At 38.4% G+C, this 19,566-nt stretch overlaps 1 protein-coding gene across 1 annotated transcript in view; it reads right to left on the bottom strand.

The window, feature by feature from the left end:
- LOC119720098 (protein FAM102A-like) overlaps positions 1-19,170 on the bottom strand; it is a 58,428-nt gene extending 39,258 nt beyond the window's left edge. Inside the window, exon 1 of the mRNA XM_038189631.1 lies at positions 18,463-19,170. Within this exon, the coding sequence (XP_038045559.1) occupies positions 18,463-18,608 (146 nt within the window). The 5' untranslated portion in view covers positions 18,609-19,170. The remainder of the gene's footprint in view (positions 1-18,462) is intronic.
- Between the last annotated feature and the right edge of the window lie 396 nt (positions 19,171-19,566).

The raw sequence follows: 19,566 nt of genomic DNA, 5'->3' as shown, positions 1-19,566 counted from the left end.
TGAAAAGCCGACTATTCCAATCAGCAATTCTGGTCAGTGAACCGTGATTGAAATGGGATTATTTTTTTTTTTTGCCCCGAAAGGAAGGAAACGGTAATTTAGGTGAACTAACAAATTACTACTGCAATTTCCAATATTACAGCATAATTTGTATATACTAACTATGCATAATATTCAACATTTATTTCGAAGGTTTGCATTGTACATTAAATTGGGATTTCCAGAAAACCCTGCTTGTCAATACAAATTATTACTTCTTTTATACATTTTTGTGTACAACGACATCTCTGTACCAAAATCCTAACACAAAGTAACACAATTAAAGGTTACCGGGAAAGGGAAAGTAACTGCTTAAAGAATGTTTCCCAGTTAGATTAGTGAAGTATTTTTTCCCACAAAAAAAATTGAATACTGAATGCTGTATTAACACTGCTCGAACATTTCACCCAAATGTTTTCAACAGTGTAATCCTAAATTCTGCAATATAACCATGCTTTTCCATAAGTGTTGCCCTTTTTCACTACGTTCATGCAGTAAAAATGTTAGCATTTTTGTTCATGAAAGAGGTAAGAAATTACACAAGATTTTGCTCTCCTCCAAAGCAAGTACATGTACAAGTGTGCACTAAACTATTTCCCAATGGCAAAATTCAATTATTTTATTTTTGATTGCATGGCCGTTTCAAGGAAAACTCCACTTCTGAAAGTGAAATTTCCCCTTGCAGATGTAGACTTTAAGTTTAAGCTGATACTAAAACCAATGTTGAGATATAAAATCATTTGTTTCAATTCTCCAACAGAAAATGAAATAGCCACCACAACTGTACAAAATTGTGGAGTGTACATACCTGTACGTGTACATGTACACGTACCGGTACATGCCATCGCAACAGCAACCCCTGCTGCAAATGTTCTGCATGATTTCCACATATGCACCCCCAGAGATTTCTTTCTGCAATATTCCAAATGTCAGCGATCTCCTGTGTTCCATGAACTATGACCGATATGCAACACCGATATTTTCTAAATTCTAGGTTTTCAATAAATGAGGTTTAATACATTAGGCTACATGTACCGGTATATGAAGACTTTATTTCCAAAATCTGATTAAATGCAATTTTGTTACCTTTTAGGAGAGGTTACTCTCAGGAGAGTCTCCCGGCTGCCCAAAGTAATTTTTCGGCGGGTTTTGTTTAGTTGAAGGAGACAGTGGAGTGAAAAATGAAGTTTTGACATCCAGATATAATACTTTTTATTCTTTAAACTCTGATTTTAATAAACATGCAAATATTTCACTTTTTCCCCAAATGGATATATCGCGTTTTGGAAATGAAATCTTCACACTGAACTCAACTGAATCAAAGCAATATGAAAGCAACCAGATCTAATATAATTACGTCGTTCCCTGTCAAAATTGTAACTGGTCATAATATGCAGAGGTATGCAAAGGTCAATATGCACCTGTGGTCCAATTTGCTCATATACATGTACCATGATACATTGTATCATGGAGGTAGAATCATATGGGTGCATACCTATGTTCCCCAATACCGATGTTCCCCACTACCGATGTTCCCCGAAATACCTACCAATATAACCCTAACGCTAACCCTAGCCGTAGCCCTAACCCTAACCCTAATCCTAAGGATTGGGGGAACATCGGTAGTGGGGACCGAACATCGGTATTGGGGAACATCGGGTAGATCCCGAATCATATTATACAACAGGTGACATGAAGTTGTAAATGTTGTGGGAAAAATCAACCACATGGAGTCATTGACCCATTAGTCACTGTAGGCCCCAAACCACCCTGCCTACATGTACATGTACATGGTATTTATTCCCTGTAGCATCCGAAACCACAAGAGTGATCTGTGGTTTTTTCATTCAGTCAGTGAATATTCTGTACATCATGTAATACAATGTAGTATAGGTGCTATAATTGTAAACAAGGTAACTGTACTGTACCGGTACATGTGTATGATGGTACTCAATAACATTATGAAAAATCTATTGTAAATATTTAACAGACCACTCCAAAATGATAATTTGGTACATGTACAAAAATGCCAATTTCCTTGATTCCTGTATCTCAATATTATACCAGACATTTACATGTACCGGTATAATACCAGTACAATAATGCATGTCATGTCTACATGTACAGTAGCACTACACCCAGACAGAATTATCCAATTAAATATTCTAATTGCCATGTGTACATGTATCAGTACGCATTGTAACATGTAATACCTTAATCGCATCACAATTACATGCCATCTAATGGGATTCAGAGCCAAAAAAGCATAATTTTACATGCATATTTTCAGATGGCGTGTCCCCATCGTGGCAAAGTGCACCAGTATCATATTCAACAATGTACTTTCAGCCCACTCAGATTATACCAAATAATACTGAATCAGACCGCATATTTAAAGGGAATGTACAACATTGCTCTTGCTGCAATTTTCAGTAGTAAGTGGATTTGGGGGACTAGAATGTTATAGCAAATATTGTTAAACTGACTTGTTTCACGTTTTGGGCTTGAAGATGCTGGAAAAACCAAGAAAAATATCATATTCCTCTTGTCTGGTTCCCTGACCCCACTTAAGATGAAACGGAGCAGTTTGTCGACTTTGGGGAATCAGACCGGCAGGCTTGTACATGTAGTTGTACCCCTTCACAGGTGTGTAATCAATTGCAAAGAAAATCCGGAAAAACTAATTATGAAAAATTAAGAGCAGTTTTTGAAAAAAGCCAGTTTTTTCCAACGCTGGTCGGCCGACCAGCGTTGGAAAAATACCAGTTTTCTTGAAAATGTCAGCACACCAGAAGCCACGATTTTACAGGGCGCTTTAAAATGTCATTCCCTAACAATCCAGCAAGATATTTTGTGATAATTTGATCATTTCGTTTTTTGATGTGTGCAAATGTTGTATCTTCCCTTTAACTACAAAACAGATCCACCTTGCTGATCATTCACATGGACTTTGCAAAATATGAACCTGTACAAATGTATCCATGCATGTGCATTACACATTACATACATGGACATGCATGTATTCCAAAATGCCATGATCATAATATTTAATTACTGCTTATTTATTATTGCTCCTAAATATTAATATCAAATACTTAATTAGGCCTAATATGCATGATAGCACTGAAATAACTGGGAATTCACTATGACTGTACAGAAGGCATTCAACAGTGTAAACTGAGGCCAAAACATCTAGAAAGTACAATTACATAGGGGTAATTGACGTTTTACAGTTTTTTGTACAAATTCCTCAAATTTCACGGTAATCACCCCTTAATAAAAACTCTACTGGCAAATTTACGATGTTCACATGCACATGTATTCCCTATTTGACATGCGCAATTTACATCGTAATGCAATAACCATCCGGATGACTTATTAAACCAGCCTGTTGTCAACCCAGGTCAAATGTGTCTCGCAATTATTTCTACTACATGTCCCTCCGCCATCGATCTTAATCGAGAGCTTCGCGGGCCAGGCCAGCCCTGGACGAGAGTAAACATGCCTACGCAAACGATGTCCCCATGCACACCGTGCTAGTTGAGTGTGTGTACATTGTAGCCCCTGGACTCCTTTAAAGGCGAAGAAATTAATTCCCCGGGGAGAGATGTGCGTATAATTTTCATGGAAGGGTGAATTTCTTTTTACCGTGCAACCATCTTGCAATCACTATGATTTGCTGGGAGGTTCCAATCAAATTGATGAAAAAATTATTGTCAACAGCGTGCTTTCAAAATTACATGTATATGAAGATGCATTATCATCTTTTGTTTGCAAATTGCATATATTGAGTGGGATGGAGTAACTTCATAAAATGCCAGGGGATGTTAAAAAAAAGAGGAGAAATTACAAGTGATCTTATCTCTTCTTTAAAGTTTATGTTTAAAGGGAAAATACAACATTTGCAAACATCAAAAAATAAAACTACCAAATCATTTTGAAATACCTTGCTTAGCTGTTAGTGAATGACAGTGTAAAGCATCCTGTAAAATCATGGCACCTGGTATACTGTCCAGTGATGTAGTGCCTTGATGCTGGGCCTTGGCCTTAAGGCTGCCTTAAGGCTGGATTTTAGGGCCTTGGCCTTGGCCTCGAGGCTTGAGGGCAAAAGCCTTGGCCTTGGCCTTGGCCTTGAGGGTTAAGGGCCTTGCAATTTTGAGTCAAGGCTCTTCAAGGCCCATAGATTTTTGCATTTTCCAGATAAATCTGTTCGAAATTTTGCTGTTACCATTTTAATTGTATTACCATGGAGGAGGGAAGCACCCTATAGATTTGTGTGTTGGGCACACTTCCACTTTTGTAGCATCACATTTTGTTACCATTGTAGTACATTTGCTGCAAAAATATTCCGTACACTTGTGGGGCTAATGAGATGATCACTTTAATTGCATATAACTATGGAATAGATCTGATTGGTTGTATATGTCTCCCTGATAAGTGCTAAAGATTTGCATGTATCTGTTTTAGATAATGCTGATATTTCTGACCATGTTGGGCCAGCAAATAAAAATTTCCCAAATCAGTTTCGTGGATCCCCCTTTTGTAACACTTGGGAGAATTGTGTGTCAATATAGAAGTAAATCATTATTTTGTTTAGTTAAACCATATTGAAGACCTGAACTTATACTTTAATAGATACAGTGCAGTCATAAAACGGTGTAGGCCTACTGGTATGCGAGCATGTTGATTGCAATTAAAGAAATGTTGTTCTTCGTAACGAGCAATTCGTGATGATAAGGGCGGATCCAGGGGGGCCAAAAGGGGCCATGCGCCCCCCCCCCCCAAAAAAAACCCAAAACCATTTTTTTATGTGACGTCGTAATCAAGGCAGGCAATGAGTACACCACCATCTTTTCCTCAAAAAACATTGGTTAAAATGGTCAGAAATTGCCTCAAATCGCACCACAGAGCATCTCGAATCCAAAACTTTTTCGGGGCCCTTAAGCGGGCCCCGAAGCCCAAGCCGTAATTTTTTGACCCACTTTTTTTTGGGGGGGGACCAAAATTTCTTTTGCCCCCCCCCCCAAATTGTGTTCCGGATCCGCCCTTGCGTGATGATGTGTCACTCATGTGACTATAATTAGTTCTATATCAGTGGTCATTTCATAAAACAGGGCCTTGGCCTTGGCCTTGAGGGTTAAGCCTTGGCCTTTGCCTCGAGGCTTGAGGGTCAAAGCCTTGGCCTTGGCCTTGGCCTTGAGGGTCAAAGCCTTGGCCTTGGCCTTGGCCTTGAGGGTCAAAGCCTTTGCTCCAACACTGATACTGTCATTTTCAAGAAAAGTGATCGACCTGCTTTTTTTTCAAATACTGGCCCCAGTTGACCATCGCACTTGTTTGCAATCGATTACACACCTATGAACGGGTACAAGCCAGCTAAAGTGGTTCCCTGACCTTACAATTCCCCAATATATGTAAACTGCTCTGTTTTTTCTTAAATGGAGTCAGGGAACCAGACTACAGGAAAATGATTGTTTTTCTTGGTTTTTATAGCATTTTCGAACCCAAAACCTCAAAAAAGTCAGTGTAACTATATTCGCTATATATTTCCAACCCCCCAATTCCATCCATTTCTGAAAATGACAGCAAAAGCAAATGATGTATATTCCCTTTAAGATTGATCTTAACAGAAATGAGATTGATTTGTGGCAGATAAGATCAATCTGAAATTTTTGTGAACACCCCCCCCCCAAAAAAAACCCCAGGTTGGTCATTACCAGGGCTGTTTTTACACACGCTTTCTTTAACTCCGTTCCACACAATCCTCTCACCTTCAAATAGAATGAAGTGTTCACATGCTTGACTTCAGATCCCTGCAAGTGCAATAGGGGCCGGAGACTGGGAGTGTCCAAGTGCCCGGTAGTGTGGTGAACTTGGGACAGTGGATATTGGGAAAGGTACCGATACTAGTTGTAGTCTCATTTTGATTCATTTCATTCCTTACTTTGCATTTTCAAGACAGACCTACATGTACTACATTGTGTGTAATTTGCAAATCACGAAGAGGCTTGAGAAGGTTTCTTCCCCTGAACATCCCGACTGCATTTCCGCACATAGTAGCAAAGACAATCCCTCAGTCTGCAAACCACAACTATTGCTTCAAACAAGCAAATAACAGTTTCTCCCAAACTTAAACAAGTACCAAGTGGTACAACTCACTGCGGCCAGGTACTAACGGCGTTAATACGGCACCGTCCGTGCACCCGAATAGGGCGTGATCTAATACGCAAATATATGCAAATTAGACACATGCGCAACAGCGCTTTTAAAACCGGTCTTCGAATGCAAAGCTGTAATACTCGAGTTGCATGAAAAAATATGGCCGAGAAAACTGTCCCCCAACCAACCCACCCACCAACCAACTACCCAACATTTGGCAGCTCAAGCTTGCGGCATGTTTCACACCCACCGTTGGAAAAAAGGAGACCTGTATTCAATCACCCAGAAAGGGAAGTTCATGCTTCAAATCTTCAAGCGTAACAAATGCATATCAATTGTAAGCTTAACAACGCACCCTCAGTCATAAATGATTTGCAAACGTTTTCGATTTGGAATTTCCCTGAATCACAGATGACATCAGACTATTATTAAATTGTGAAAATCAAGTTGTTCTGTAAAATAGTGAACACCCCCCCCCCCCCCCCCATATTTACATACAATGCATTTGTACATAATGCAGGTACGCGTATAGAAGCTTGGATGTGAAAATCTTTAAAAGGCTTCCTTAAAGGGAATGTACATCATTGGCTTTTGCTGTAATTTTCAGAAATGAATTATTTGAGGGGTTAGTATAATAGATCAAATATTATTACACTGACATTTTTGAAGTTTTGTGTTCGAAAAGGTTGGAAAAACCAAGAAAAACAAAAATGTTCAAGTAGTCTGGTTCCCTGACTCCACAAAAGATAAAATGGATCAATTTATAGATGATGGAAAATTGTAAGGCAAGGGAACCAGTCTAGCTGGCCTGCACCCGTTCATGAACATGTAACCAATAGCAAACAAAATTTTGTCAGAAAAAATATGGTAAATTTGGAGCAGTAGTTGAAAAATAGTTAGGTTTTTCCAACGCTGGTCGGCCGACCACCGTTGGAAAAGTTTACAAAAATACCATTTTCTTGAAAATGACTTCACACCAGGTGTCATAATTTTACAAGATGCTTGAGACTGTCATTTACCAACATCCTAGTTAGGTATTTCGTAAAAACTTGGTAGTTTTATTTTTCGATGTTTGCAAATGTTGTATATTCCCTTTAATGAGTGTGTGAATATGTCCATGTGCCTGTCCTCGCAAATACTGCTCATCACATGATGAATTGGATTCACAAGATGAATTTGAGTACCACCATATGGCACAGCCCCTAATCTGCTCACTACCACTTAGCCCTGCCCAAGGTGTGAGCTCTAATGAAAACAATATTGATCGTGTACATGGAGCTGTTCATCATTGTACATAGATGCTTAGTGCTTAAATTTATATCTTCCACTCTATGTGTCTGATATTTTAATTAATAAGGCTCAACAGAACAAAGTCTTTTATTTAATATTAACCACAGATTAATTATTAACAGTGAGTGCAAAAATAGCAAGCACTAGTTCTTCAATAATTTTAATCAAATCTCTTGAAAACGTTTGAGGACCTTGGACTTTCACCACTGGAAAAAAATTAAAATGAAAATGCTGCATGGCTTAATTTTAATGAAGTGGCATCTCTGCACACTTTGGTGCAGGTCAGCCGTTCTCTACAAATATCTGCTAGCTGTATTTCTACTGTCAATGATGAAGATTGGGGCATGCCTTCGTTGCTGACAAAACATTGTAAAGGTCTTTTCAGCAAAAGGCTCTGCAGGCCTCTTTGAAATCAAAATCCAGCTGGGCCACAAGGTGCCCATGGTCCCAAATGTCAGTTGCCCTCATATTGGAAGTAGACTTAAATACTTCCATTTAGAAAATGTCTGAACATTAAGCAGCAAACAAGCTGTAAATATCAACCAAACTCACAATCCTACGTGAAACTTGTTGCCCCTGGCCAGGATTTACAGCCAATTGTAGAACCGTGGGCTCACTATTAAGTTTCCTTGGGAAATATCCTGATTTCAATTCTAAATTGATCAAATTGCACACCGCTGAATTTAGCAATTTGTTTGTTGGAGGATTCTTGACGACATACTGTACCAAGACCTGTACTACATTGTGTTACATTGTATTCACTGATGAGTGCTTGGGCACTACAGGAATATGCTTTATTACATTCTACCGTATTTACTCACTGGCCAATCCATAAAACAATAGAGTGTTCAGCAGTTTCAGGTGCTACAGGGAGTACATGTCATTGCTAAATTCACGTGTCAGCCATAGGCCTATTGAATTAAAAGCGAGGTAAAATGTAAAAATTTTTAAAAGTTCTTGCGCATAGAATAGAATTTGGAAATAAAAGCAATGAAATAAAGTTAATTACAAATTAATACCAGTCTTCTCTGATGAATAATTTCAAATATGTGATTAAACACACACTAATGTTTCAGGCCACTTTTTTTTTTTTTTTAATGAAAGTAAGGCTTGGAACGCATAAATAGTCTGGTACCATCCCATTCAACAGTTTACGATTTATAAAATACATTCAGGGAACACAACCAAAAATGGCCTCTTCGTGAACAAGGTCTATTTAAGCAGGGTGGTTTGGGGCGGTACAGGGACTAGGTAAACGTGGTAAAGGAACATTCTTATTGAGACTCGCTGGCATTCTTGATCAGTGCGCACAACAACATTCTTTCCAAATGTGCAGAGTTTTTGAGACACACAAAAAGAAATGGCCTCCAACAAAGAGGAGGGTTTCACCAATCTGTCAGCCAATTACTTAATGGGTTATAGGGTGTCACATCAACATAAGTGATTGAAATCCAGGCCTGGTGTTGATTTCTAAAAGATCTCAGGTTTATTAAAGATATAGTTCATCATTTGTAATTTGTGCATTTTGTTCGTTTGAAGCAACAAAAGTGTTCAAAATCTAATGAAGGATACTGAACAACTAACCTGATGAAGTTTCAGCTAAGCTTCAGCTGTATATTCCGAGAAAAACAGTATTCTAGGATCTCAATTTCAAATAAAAAGTTACTGATTCATGTTTTGAATTGTTTTGAATTGCAGCTATAGATACGCGACGTCGCGTACTGATCCGACGAATTATAGCAACCGCGCGCGCGTGCGCGTCGTGCCAATGCTTGCGCGCGCTTCGCCGAATAACAAAACGAACTACTAATTTAAATTTTCCTACGGTGCGTCTTAAGACGCACCGTTGGAAAGGCTTTCTTTCATTGATTACTTCAAAATGACAGCTTCCCAGAAAAAATAATTTCACAGGGAGTTTAGTTCCCATACTATCTTTCAACCAAGTTTGTTTTTCAACAATAATTACGCCAGTTACTTTTCGGATGCCTGCAAATGATGGACTATAGCTTTAAGCAACACTGGTCATGGCTCTGTTGTGTGCACTGTGCATCATGATGTACAGGGATACAATAATGAATGCACCAGCTGTCAAAATTTTAGTGACGCTGCAGTATGGACAAAGGGACTGTCCCCGAAAAAAGTGGGCCGTTTCCCAACTCCCTGCATCCTCATTCTCCAGACTGAAGACTGGCTCTCATTTAAAGAGGTTTAGTTCACAAGCCAAAGGCAAATTCACTGTGAAGTTTGTTTGTTGGTCCAAACCTACTGGTACCGGGGTATTCTTAAATTTCTTTGCATATATGCAAAAGGAATTTATTTATTTATTTATTTATTTCTTATTTATCCTGGGTGATCCATTCAGTGAGAAAAACTCACTGATCTCCCATGGATCCCAGCTCACACAAAACTACTATTAAAATACAATTAAAATATTAGGAGTACAATGTAAGAATGTTAAAAAAAAATCATTTAAATAAACTTAAATAAAATTGGAATCATTGGTGAATGCTCACTCTCTGATATTTCTCGATAATGAGATAATCTCTCCAAAAAGCATTTCAATATCTTGTTTCCATTGTCAATGTCCAGAAAAGGCTCAAGTTTTGAACAGATTCACAGAGGAATGTCACAGTTTAAAAAAAAAAGATGTAATGGTACCACTAGGGAGACACGTTATCGTAATTTCTTCGCACGATGGGAGACATCGGTCATTAGGGAGACATTTTTATGTCTCCCTAATGTCACAGCCCCCCTTTAGAGGCACAATTTTACAGTCGCCATTAGATTATATTTGTTGCTTGTGGTCTAATTAGTAAGCATACCGATATTCGTGGAAAAAGGACAAGGGAATATTGGGTAAGGGCACATTGAAGTTTGAAAATTTTTGTGCACAATTCTATGGGGATGTCTCCCAAATGTCCAATCCAGGGTAATTATTATTATTATTATAATAGGTTAATTAAAAATGTGTACCTCACACTCAGTCACAGCCCTAGAGCTGAATTACTTTTAAAATAAATGGAAATTCAAAAACATTTAAAGTTTCATGCAGCAGCTCATAAATCAAAAAAGAAAAAAAACGATTACAGAAGACAGAAAAGACATTAAAAATATACATTGTAAGTTAGAAATACAAAATTGATGCAAAATTTAGAATGTAAAATGCAAAAAGGCTAGGACTAGAGGTCAGCTCCAAAAGCTATGCCAAATCAAACCAAAAAAAACCTGTTGTTTTATTAATAAATTACTGTAAATGTAATTTTACAAAGTTCCATTCACTTGAAGCCAAGACAACCAATACCAGTTCAAATGTCTACAGTGTGACCCTTCAACCCAAAACTAATGAGTTTGTCAGTGTGTACGTAATATTTATATCTAGTGGCACTACCGGGTATTAGGCCCTACATTTCAAAGGTCAAAGAGTACGGAATGGGAAGAATGTATTGGACAAGGTGCAACACTGATAAGCCAGCATTAATTACCTAGATAAAACGCTGTCAGTACTAGTCAGAGAATACAGCAAGATAATGGGAGAGCACATGATGTTTATCCTGCACCATGCTGATACTGATACAATTATGAGGGTAGGCCCTAACTACATGTACCTGAAGTTCCATATTCTAAAAGTATAAAACCATTGATGTCATGCTTACCAAGCCTGTTCTATATCGGTAGCTACCGTACATGTAGCTAATACATGTATTTCCCCAAAAACAGGTTTTTGGAAAATGCAACCCTTCCCACGTTCCAACTTCCAGAGACATGTTCCTCGACATACATGTACCGGTAGGCTACATCATAGCCCTGTGACCCAAACGGATGTATTTTTGGTTTGATGATCACAGAACCATATATTCTGTGAATTATGAATGTTATTCAAGAAAGGTCATGAGATGACACATAAATTAAAATACGCCTATACACACAAATTATATACGTGTACTTTAGCCAGTTAGCTTGACAGGCAACCAAAAGGCCATAAACTGTATCTATTTGAACTGTTTTGCAAAAGAAATGTAGGCCTATGTAAACAGCTGTTGCAATATGCTTACAAACTTTGTGTGACCGTATTAGTTATTATCAGCAGTAGGGCCTGACATTTAAATAGTTCCTTTGACGAAAAAGATGTTGCAACAACTGATAGAGTTTTCAGGGCCTCTGATCTTTGTACTGAAGATTGTCACTAATGGTGTCTGAAAGATATTTTTAGCAGTAACTTTGAATTTTACCGCAAACTTCAAAATGTACAAATTAGTATATTTATTCGTTCATGTTCAGTGCACTTTGATTCTTTGGAAAGCTGTGCCTTACAGGTTACAGATTACTTGATCAAATTTAAATAACATTCACTCAGCCTCCAAGTTGTGAAACCATGTTCCCAAAACCGATGTGACACATGTTGTAGGTCTGTAATTAAAACCCCATTTTGTATTTTAGTAATCACAATTAATAACTTTATTCAAGAAATCATAATGGCTGCTTTCATCATGTGGTGGCCCCTAAAAGCCACAGGAAGATAACTGCATTATCTTGAAACACCTGTCACAAGATCTACCATAGCAGGGGCCTACACTGTACACTGGACCATCAAATGAGTGTGTAAAATGAGAAGAAAGACCACACTTGTTGAGTTAAATGAAGCACGAACTTCACTTCCTTTCTAGTGAGAAAGAGGATCATCTCTTTTTTTTTCTCAAGCTGCTCATATCCAGTCAATAATGGCCCTAGATTGTCTTCAGGCAATCTACAAGCTGGCCTGATTAAAGGGAATGTACAACATTTTCTTTTGCTGCAATTTTCAGAAATAAATGGATTTGGAGGATTAGTATGTTACATATTGTACATAGTAAATATTATTATAGTAACTAACTTGTTTCACCTTTTCAGGCTTGTACATATGTACATGTAGATGCCAGAAAAACCAAGAAAACCAATCATGTTCTTGTAGTCTGATTCCCTGACCCAATTATAGACTTTGGGGAATTGTAAGGTCACAGAGTAGTAGCAGGCTTGTATCGGTACCTCTTTGAGTGTGTAATCAATTGCAAAGAAAATGCGGAATAACTACCGTAAATATGAAAAATAAGAGCAGTTTTTGAAAAAAAAAAAAAAAAAGTTTCGTCAAGGCTGTCGGAAAAATACAATTTTTCTTAAAAATGTCAGCACAACAGGAGCCAAAATTTTACACGATGCTTTAGACTATCAATTGTCATTCCCTAACAATCTAGTAAGTACGGAAGTTCGTGATAATTTGATCATTTCGGTTTTGTGATGTTTGCAAATGTTTTATCTTCCCTTAAACCCTTTTCACCCCTTTGAATTGGAGGGTTTTTTTAATGTACAAGTTACAATGTACAGGTACAACAGGTTTTTGAGATCATGCTGAGATGAACACAGTACACATTAAGTAGTATTTGAAATTTGCTTTCACTATTCATTTCCTTGCAACACAGTGCAAGGTGCATACAGCATTCAACTATGGAGATTTTCTGAGAATGTCTGCTGGTATCCATGGTGCCTTTTGTGTCTTCACACAATGTAGGCTCTTCTATAAGAATGTAGGCTACTCTTGGCGATGTAAACAAAGACGCCTCAAGAAGAGCTTAGGACAACAAATCCCTTTCATTGCAGCAGCTTGCAGCCATCTTTGTTCAACAGGGATACGCATGAGCAGGATTCTTGTGCAATCATTGTTGATAAATTAAAGGGGCCATGCTACAAATTTTTCTTAGGAACACATTCTGTGCAACTTTCTCTTAAACTAAAGGAATACAACATTTGAAAACATCAACAAATAAAACTACCAAGTTTTTACGAAATACCTTACGAGGATGTTGGTTAATGACAGTCTAAAGCATCCTGTAAAATATGGCACCTGGTGTGAAGTCATTTTCAAGAAAATGGTATTTTTGTATAAATTTCCAACGGTGGTCGGCCTACCACCGTTGGAAAAACCTGACTATTTTTCCACTACTGCTCCAAATTTACCATTTTTTTTTCGTCCAAATTTTGTTTGCTATTGGTTACATGTTCACGAACAGGTGCAGGCCAGCTAGACTGGTTCCCTTACCTTACAATTTTTCGGCATCTATTAATTGACCCATTTTATCTTTAGTGGAGTCAGGGAACCAGACTACTTGAACGTTTTTGTTTTTCTTGGTTTTTCCAGCATTTTCGAACACACAACTTCCAACATGTCAGTGTAACAATATTTGATCTATTATATAAATCCCTCAAATAGTTCATTTCTGAAAATTACAGCAAAAACCAATGATGTACATTCCCTGTAAATATAAGAAAACAACCCGGTACTTCAATATTTATTGAAAAGTGAACTTCTTTAAACATTAAAAATTGTCCAAGTGCTTTTCCGGACAACTGAGAACGCTGCTGCTGTGAAGTCATTTCAGAAAGTTACGGTTTAGTTTAGGGTTTTTCTGTTGAAAATGTGAACCCCAAATTTGCCCATTGTAAAGATTTGTGAAAAAGGTTGGCTCATTGGCATACATGTTGCAACGAATCACCAAAGAAAACAAAATTTTCGCCATCAAAATGTCCAAAATTCTAGCAAATGTTTGTGCTGAAATAGCTGTACGTTGAGGTTTCTGCCCGGAATGACATCACAGTTTTGCTCATAAATAAGAAATTTGCATATTAGCATGAAACAAAAAAGGCACCAAAATACCCTTGGAAATGGCAAAACGAAAATTGAAAAATGAGGGTAACCGGGACACAAGGATTAAAAACAAAATTACATGGCATGGCCCCTTTAACTTATAAAGCAGTCCAACTGGCTGGGTGAATGCAATCGATGAGACAGACAATGGGCCAAGTACTGACTGTAACCGTACACTGAATACACAGTAAATAGTGTCTTAGGCGGGGTCCTAACAATTTTTTTCAGAAAATTTCAGCTTTCAATAGAGAACAGCAAGCAACAGGGACCAAAGCAACTGAAATTTTAACTGTACATGCAGTGTTCTCCAACTTTGAAAATTAAAGGTTGGCGCTGGGGTCGGCGGGGACTCCTGCGAGCGCGGAGCGCGAAGCCCTTACGGCGTGGGGTCCGGGGCCCGCTTAAGGGCCCCGGGAAAATTTTGGATTCTAGATGCTCTGTGGTGCAATCTGAGGCGATTCTCCAGGCCAGTTCCCCCGATTTTTTTAGCATTCAAAAATTTCCTTTTCAACCTAAAGCATACTCCTAGAACTATGAGGCTCCGCGTGAGCGGAGCCTCATAGTTCTAGGAGTACCTAAAGCAGACTTCTCTCAGATCAAATGACACCTTTTTGTATTTTTGAAAAACAAAATGGGATACAAATTACGGGTTTTTTTACGCGATTTTATGGGTGGTGCCGGTGCCGTGCGATCGTCATCTTTATTTTCATGTTGCGTTTTGTCGTTGTCATCGTCATTTCCCCCCCAAATTTCCCTCTATTTATGACCTACCTGTATGTTCTTAAATGTCGCCAACTAGTTTGGTAAGTCAAATAAATTAAAAGTGGATTTTGTTCTCTTAGGGAACCGGGCCCATACACGATCGCCATTTATAACTTTTGACAATCGGCATGATCGGAACACCATGTGCACGCGTGTTTTGGCCTCGAGCTCATTTGCCTCGTACAAGAACATCAATGCGTATTATATTGTGTACCGCGCGTGCAAGCACCGAGAAAAAGAAAGTCGGTTGGCTGCACGTAAGATCTGCCGTACGTACTCCTGCTGGTGTGTGTGTGTACTAATACAGATATATATTTTTGCGGCGGGGTTGTTGCTACTTGAAGTATCGGCACACTCCGGAACTGGGGATTCAGTTGTCAGTGTGGACGTGTGTACATCGCGCGTAATAGTATAGTACCGTACGGTGCATGGGGAATCGCTGGTGTTTGCACGGCCGGCCGTGCTATTCAGCGAGATTTTAAGACAACCCCGATCGGGCTGGGATGACATCGAAATACATTGTTAATGTGTGGAAAAACAACTGAAATCAATTATTTTAGTTGTAAGTGTACACTGTAGAGTCAAAAAAATTAAACCTGGCGGCAGGATTTTAAAGCTTGGCGGGGACTTCTTAAACATGGCGGGCGCCGCAGAAAGCATGGCGGGGCGCCAGGTTTGTTCTACATGTTGGAGAACACTGTACATGTACATGTACATGTATATTAAAACTTCTACTGCAAACTTCCATAACATGATTTATGAATCTCATAATACTCTATATGCTTGAATGAACACAGCCCATTATGCTCACTAGTGTCACACCTGCAAAGCTAAGAGCTAGGTTCTTCCCAACAAAGAAAGGTTCCAAAGAAAGTTTGTTCACCTCTCACATGTAACTGTGCATCAAGTCAGTCAACAAAGGGTGCAGCCAACAACCAAAAAAATAGAGTAGAAAGGGCTGTGCAAGGTCATAGTCCTGTAGTGAAAAGCCCCCTGGTGCGTGGGTGGGGGGTTACCTATGATGGCATCCATAATTGCCCAATAGATCAACACTCAATTAAGATGGCATTAACTTAGAAATTGAGGTGTTGGTAATGGTTAGGGATGGGCTAAAAAGCTGATGGAAAGGCAACCAAGCAAGAAATCCAACAAGCAGGATGTGATTACCACAAATTATGTAATTATTTCTTATGCTTTTAACAGTTGTAAACTGTGTTTAGCCTCCATGATTTAACCTACGAAACAGGTACATATGGTTTGATAAGGCAAAACACAAAATAATACTTCTGCTTTTAGTTTCAGTTACCTGACCGACCCTATTTTTAGGCTGCGACCCTAAAAATTCTATTGGCAAGTCCAAAAAAATTTTTTTTTAATGAATAAATAAATATAACAAATCCTGATGTCTTTTCTGTCTTCACAAAACACCTCTAAACAACCCTTTTGCGTCAAAAATGCTTGTATTTACTTTGCCTACTTACATTCGCTATGTTTTTAGAGGACACGGATCACCTCTGTTGTTTTTACAAGTTCGCTTGGCGGTAACTAGTTCGTAATTCGATGTCGCGGTGATGACATATGAAAACACGTAACACGTGCGTAATGCGCAATGCGGCGATGACTGGTTCCCGCCGCCCCGCCAAAGGGCCACAGAAGGCAAGATGGAAATGCGGTAACCAGTCTATGCATGCATGGCCCGGTGCACTGTTTGAGGTACAGTCAGATTAGACATCCTAAAAATGCTAAGAAAACACCGATGGAGAAAGAACATTTTTGAAATTTAATTCACAGAACCTGATCTCTCTTGTCTGTGTATGTATTTTCCGTGTTCATGAACGAGGACGTACTACTTGTAAGCAGAACTATTTTTTGTTTGCCTAAGCTTAATACTGGTACTACCACACTACTTCTTTATGCCAACATGAAATTCATGCTCAGGATTAGTCCATGCATGGAGCCTCCATGGTCCATGCATCCTACCGGCACCTCAATGGTTTATGTACCGATACATGTACCACCCAAACAAAATTGCTCCCAACTACAAATTAATGTTTGTACTATTACGTACATCAGTAGAATTTAAACAGTGTTGATGTCAACAATACAGTCACCATGGTTACCAACACAAGAAACATTGCTTCAAAGAATACATTTTTACAATTCTCCTAAATTGCTACACCGTACAAAATCTGTAAACCATGACAACATGTACGGCCTATACCAATCTTTTTTCAGGGAAACCCTTTCACCCACACACATTCCACAGGAAGGTCATTTTGGCCGTCATTTTACCACACACATGCCTGTTCACCCACTGGAAACCACTAGACAGATCCCACTGAACAATGGAAGAGCTCAACAGTGGGTAACCTCAGCATGATCATCCCATTGTTCATAGATCAGGCACCAGAAAGTGGCCCAAATTCCTCAGCGGACTAGTTCATTTTTTTTCCCCAATTGAGCAACATTCTCATTCTCTTAATCTTTCCAAAAGGTTCTTTCAGCAAGATACCGGTACAAGTTAAAATTGTGTCTGTATTTGAGATTTTCAAAATAACATACTTATAAGTTTGAATCAAATAAATGCCATTTATTTGATCTTACTCCATTGCAATGACTGATTGACCAATATGACTTGACCAATTTGTTTTTAAGACATGCGTAACTAGCTAATGCCCTTTCCTTTCAATTTTTTTGTCAATGTTTCGACCTGTGTTCCTTTTATCCAGTGTTTTGTGCTTTAAAATTAAACAGCGCCAAATTATAAAAACCCTCCTTTGCTGTTTATTATAATGAGTCAAGAACAATCAACAGATCACTCTGACATGCCAACTGGGGCCTTTGATGGTTGCCTAATTTACCCATGATCAGTTACATCATGTGTCCTTTCTCTATGCTATGGTTACATGTTCATTCGTATTTTCAACATTGAAAACTGAAAGAAGGTCATGTTAAAAAGCCACTAAATTAAATGGGTACTTCATGTAAATCTAACATAAAATACACAATGTATGCTTTAAATTATATAAGAAATTCTTAAGCAAAGTACATGTAATATACAACACTCCTGGATTTGTACTTCATCTTCATAATTATTTTTTAAGGCCTTAGAACTTATATAGAAGGACTAGATTAAAAAAAAGTTAAGTCTATTACAAATGATTTTGGGAAAGAATGTTGCAACCTGACGCCACTTTTTTCTTCATATATATCATCTCAATAAAGGTCAGTCATTGCAAAAATGTTGAAAAGACATGAATCTTTGACTGAGAAACATTTCCAATTTTGTTAGGAAATACTTAAAAATAAATCTTGACACTCCATAGACTATGTACACAACCGCTGTAGTGGCGTCTGAATACTACATTCTTTCCTTTTTTTGGAAACAGCATATTCCGTTCACAATTTCCCGAGTAGAATTACTTATTACTATCCAGACTGTCTTAAAGACGTATAATATAAATAAGACCCGGCCTAGGCTAATGCTTACAATTTTCAAAATAATTTTCTCAGTAAAATAACCTTTCAAATTTACTCACCGTGACGTTAACTGTGCAAAGCTGCCTCCGTCCAGAAGTCTTACTTTACTGAATAATACTCCATTGACGAGAGGTATCGAGGACAATTCCACCAACTCAAAGCTCACACTGAACTTGTACTTCTTCTTCTTCATTATGAACGTCATCCAGGGAACGAGTACTGCTCAATACGTGGTCGACTCCCGCAGAATAAATTATTTCCGAGACAATGTCATGAAATCTACAAACTCACAGCAACAAATTGCCAAGCCTTCTCCAGGAAAGTTGCTTATTATGTTCCAGCATACATGGTTGTTATATGCATCACCTTCGGTGTGAACGCCAGCAAAACAATTATGCAGTTGTTTTTTTCAAGTACACCGGCACTACCACGCAACGAATGTCACACTAAACAAACAGGTATACTATCGGAGATCTAGGCCTGTTCCGTTTGTGCTGATGTGCTCATTTGCCAATCCGAATGTCTTTCAAAATACAAATGATACAATCCAAAGAGCTCACCAATAATTCCCTAACAACACGTGTTGCGTCATAACATCACAGCCAAGCGTCGCTAAATGTTCAAAATCCGGAAGGAAAGTGTCAGAAACAGACGATTACAAACTAGCGGTCCGTTTCCACACGTACACTGACGAATCTGATTGTATTTACACGTACACACCGGAAGCGTTGTGTTTGTCAGACTGGTGTCGTTTGGCCCAGAGGTTACAGTTCAACAGGATTAAGGTTGGGTACCGTTTTTGTGGGTTAGCGACTTTTTCGATCAATCAATTAATATAGCGCCCTCTGTCGCCGCAGTGCGATTAGTAATTTATAAATCCAAAATTGTTTGGATAGTTTATAAGTTTAAATAATGTAGGCCTACTTCATTCACTTAAATCGTATGCCATTATTCTTAAACGTACTTCATCTTTCTTAGCAAAGATGCACAACAGCCAAGGAAAGCAACACAAAAAGGCCGTCTTTCAGTTTTTGTAAAACCTCCTTTAACAAAACTGACAGTCTTTTTAAAGTTGCTCTTCTTTTTCACCGAAAGAAAAAAAAGTCAAACATCATGAAGACCCAGTCCTTAGTGAATCTTGTTCCAAAAGAAATGTTAAAATG

The sequence above is a fragment of the Patiria miniata genome, unplaced genomic scaffold (genome assembly GCF_015706575.1).
Source record: "Patiria miniata isolate m_02_andy unplaced genomic scaffold, ASM1570657v1 HiC_scaffold_9, whole genome shotgun sequence".
NCBI classification, from domain to species: Eukaryota; Metazoa; Echinodermata; class Asteroidea; order Valvatida; family Asterinidae; genus Patiria; species Patiria miniata.
This window is presented reverse-complemented; position numbering and strand designations above follow the sequence as displayed.